The sequence below is a fragment of the Mandrillus leucophaeus genome, unplaced genomic scaffold, assembly GCF_000951045.1.
Source record: "Mandrillus leucophaeus isolate KB7577 unplaced genomic scaffold, Mleu.le_1.0 Scaffold29, whole genome shotgun sequence".
NCBI classification, from domain to species: Eukaryota; Metazoa; Chordata; class Mammalia; order Primates; family Cercopithecidae; genus Mandrillus; species Mandrillus leucophaeus.
Genome location: NW_012103031.1, coordinates 1160815 through 1162167, shown reverse-complemented (window position 1 = coordinate 1162167; position 1353 = coordinate 1160815). Strand labels below are relative to the sequence as shown.

The window sequence follows — 1353 nt, the reverse complement described above, 5'->3', positions numbered from 1 at the left end:
AAGTGGGGAGCACCTGTGCTGTGGTGTGGGCGGGATGTGGACATGTCTGCATTTCTGCTGTGTCTTCTGTTCCTTCTCTGGGATTGGGACTATTTCCATCCTGCTAACCACTTGCCACTCACACTTGGGGGGCTGCCTCTTGAGTTAGACCTTCCTCCCCCGTGGTTTGTTGTTTACTGACCATTACTGTCGTTGTAATACTCCACGATGTCATTCAGGGTCTCCATAAAGATGTCCTCCCTGGCCTTCTGAAGTTGGCTGTCCTGCTTCCAATCCTCCATTCCTTCCACCTGTCTCCAGAGTCCCACAGGCTGAGACTTCCTGTCTTTACTGTTGTATCTAAAGAACTGGAGGTCATTGAGTGAGCCAAGGGCCTGAAACTGGGGGATGTCTTCAACAAGCTTGGACAGCCCAGTGTAGATATAGGTCAGAGAGTAACGACCTGCAAAAGAAAAGACAGTTGAGGTCCATGCAAGGGTCCCACTGTGGGGCTGCACAGGGCTAGGAGGGGAGGCCTGCCCACTGGCCTCTTCCTCCGTAGCTCTTTCTCCTGTCATTAACCTTACACCACTGGAGGCTCACTCAAGTGAATATGCTCTCCTTTCATGCTAAGGATGATATTTCAGAGACCATCCTGTGTCTTCACTACATTGTTTCCCCTGCTTGGCACATAAGAAGATAACATTACTCAGCCTCCTTGAAGATACATTGGGACCATGTGACTGAGTTTTGTCAAAAGAGAATGTGAGCAGAAGTGATGTCTTTCTTCTGGTCCAAGACCCTACCAGCTGGCTTGTCACTTTTGTTTCTCATCTCTTGAGGTGACAACTTTGAAGGCCACAGGATAATATGAAAGAGTCTCAGTATGCAATTAGCCTGGATCCCTGAGTCACCCCATGGAGGAATGGAACCTTGCCCAATGTGCATGGAATCTGACATGCGTTAGAAATTAACATTTCTAGGCTGGGCTCCATAGCTCATGCCTGTAATCCCAGGACTTTGGGAGGCCAAGGCAGGAGGATTACTTGAGATTGGGAGTTGAAGACCAGCCTGGCCAACATGGTGAAACCCCATCTCTACTAAAAATACAAAAATTAGCTGGGTGTGGTGGTGTGGGTCTGTAATCCCAGTTACGTGGGAGGTTGAGGCAGGAAAATCACTTGAACTGGAGAGGCAAAGGTTGCAGCAAGCAAAGATCATGCCACTGCGCTCCAGCCTTGACGACAGAGTGAGACTCCGTCTCAAAAAAACAAATTAACATTTCTAGCTTAACCTGACAAATACATATAGTTAGAAAGGGTAGAAAGGAGAATTTACTAGAAAATTCAAGAAATGACCCAGACTGAATTAGCA

The 1353-nt window shown here is 47.7% G+C and overlaps 1 protein-coding gene across 1 annotated transcript in view; it reads right to left on the bottom strand.

The window, feature by feature from the left end:
* The window catches only part of LOC105543703 (zinc-alpha-2-glycoprotein), a 16817-nt gene that overhangs the window by 5045 nt on the left and 10419 nt on the right, over positions 1-1353 (bottom strand). The window contains exon 2 of the mRNA XM_011985735.1: positions 182-442. Within this exon, the coding sequence (XP_011841125.1) occupies positions 182-442 (261 nt within the window). The remainder of the gene's footprint in view (positions 1-181; positions 443-1353) is intronic.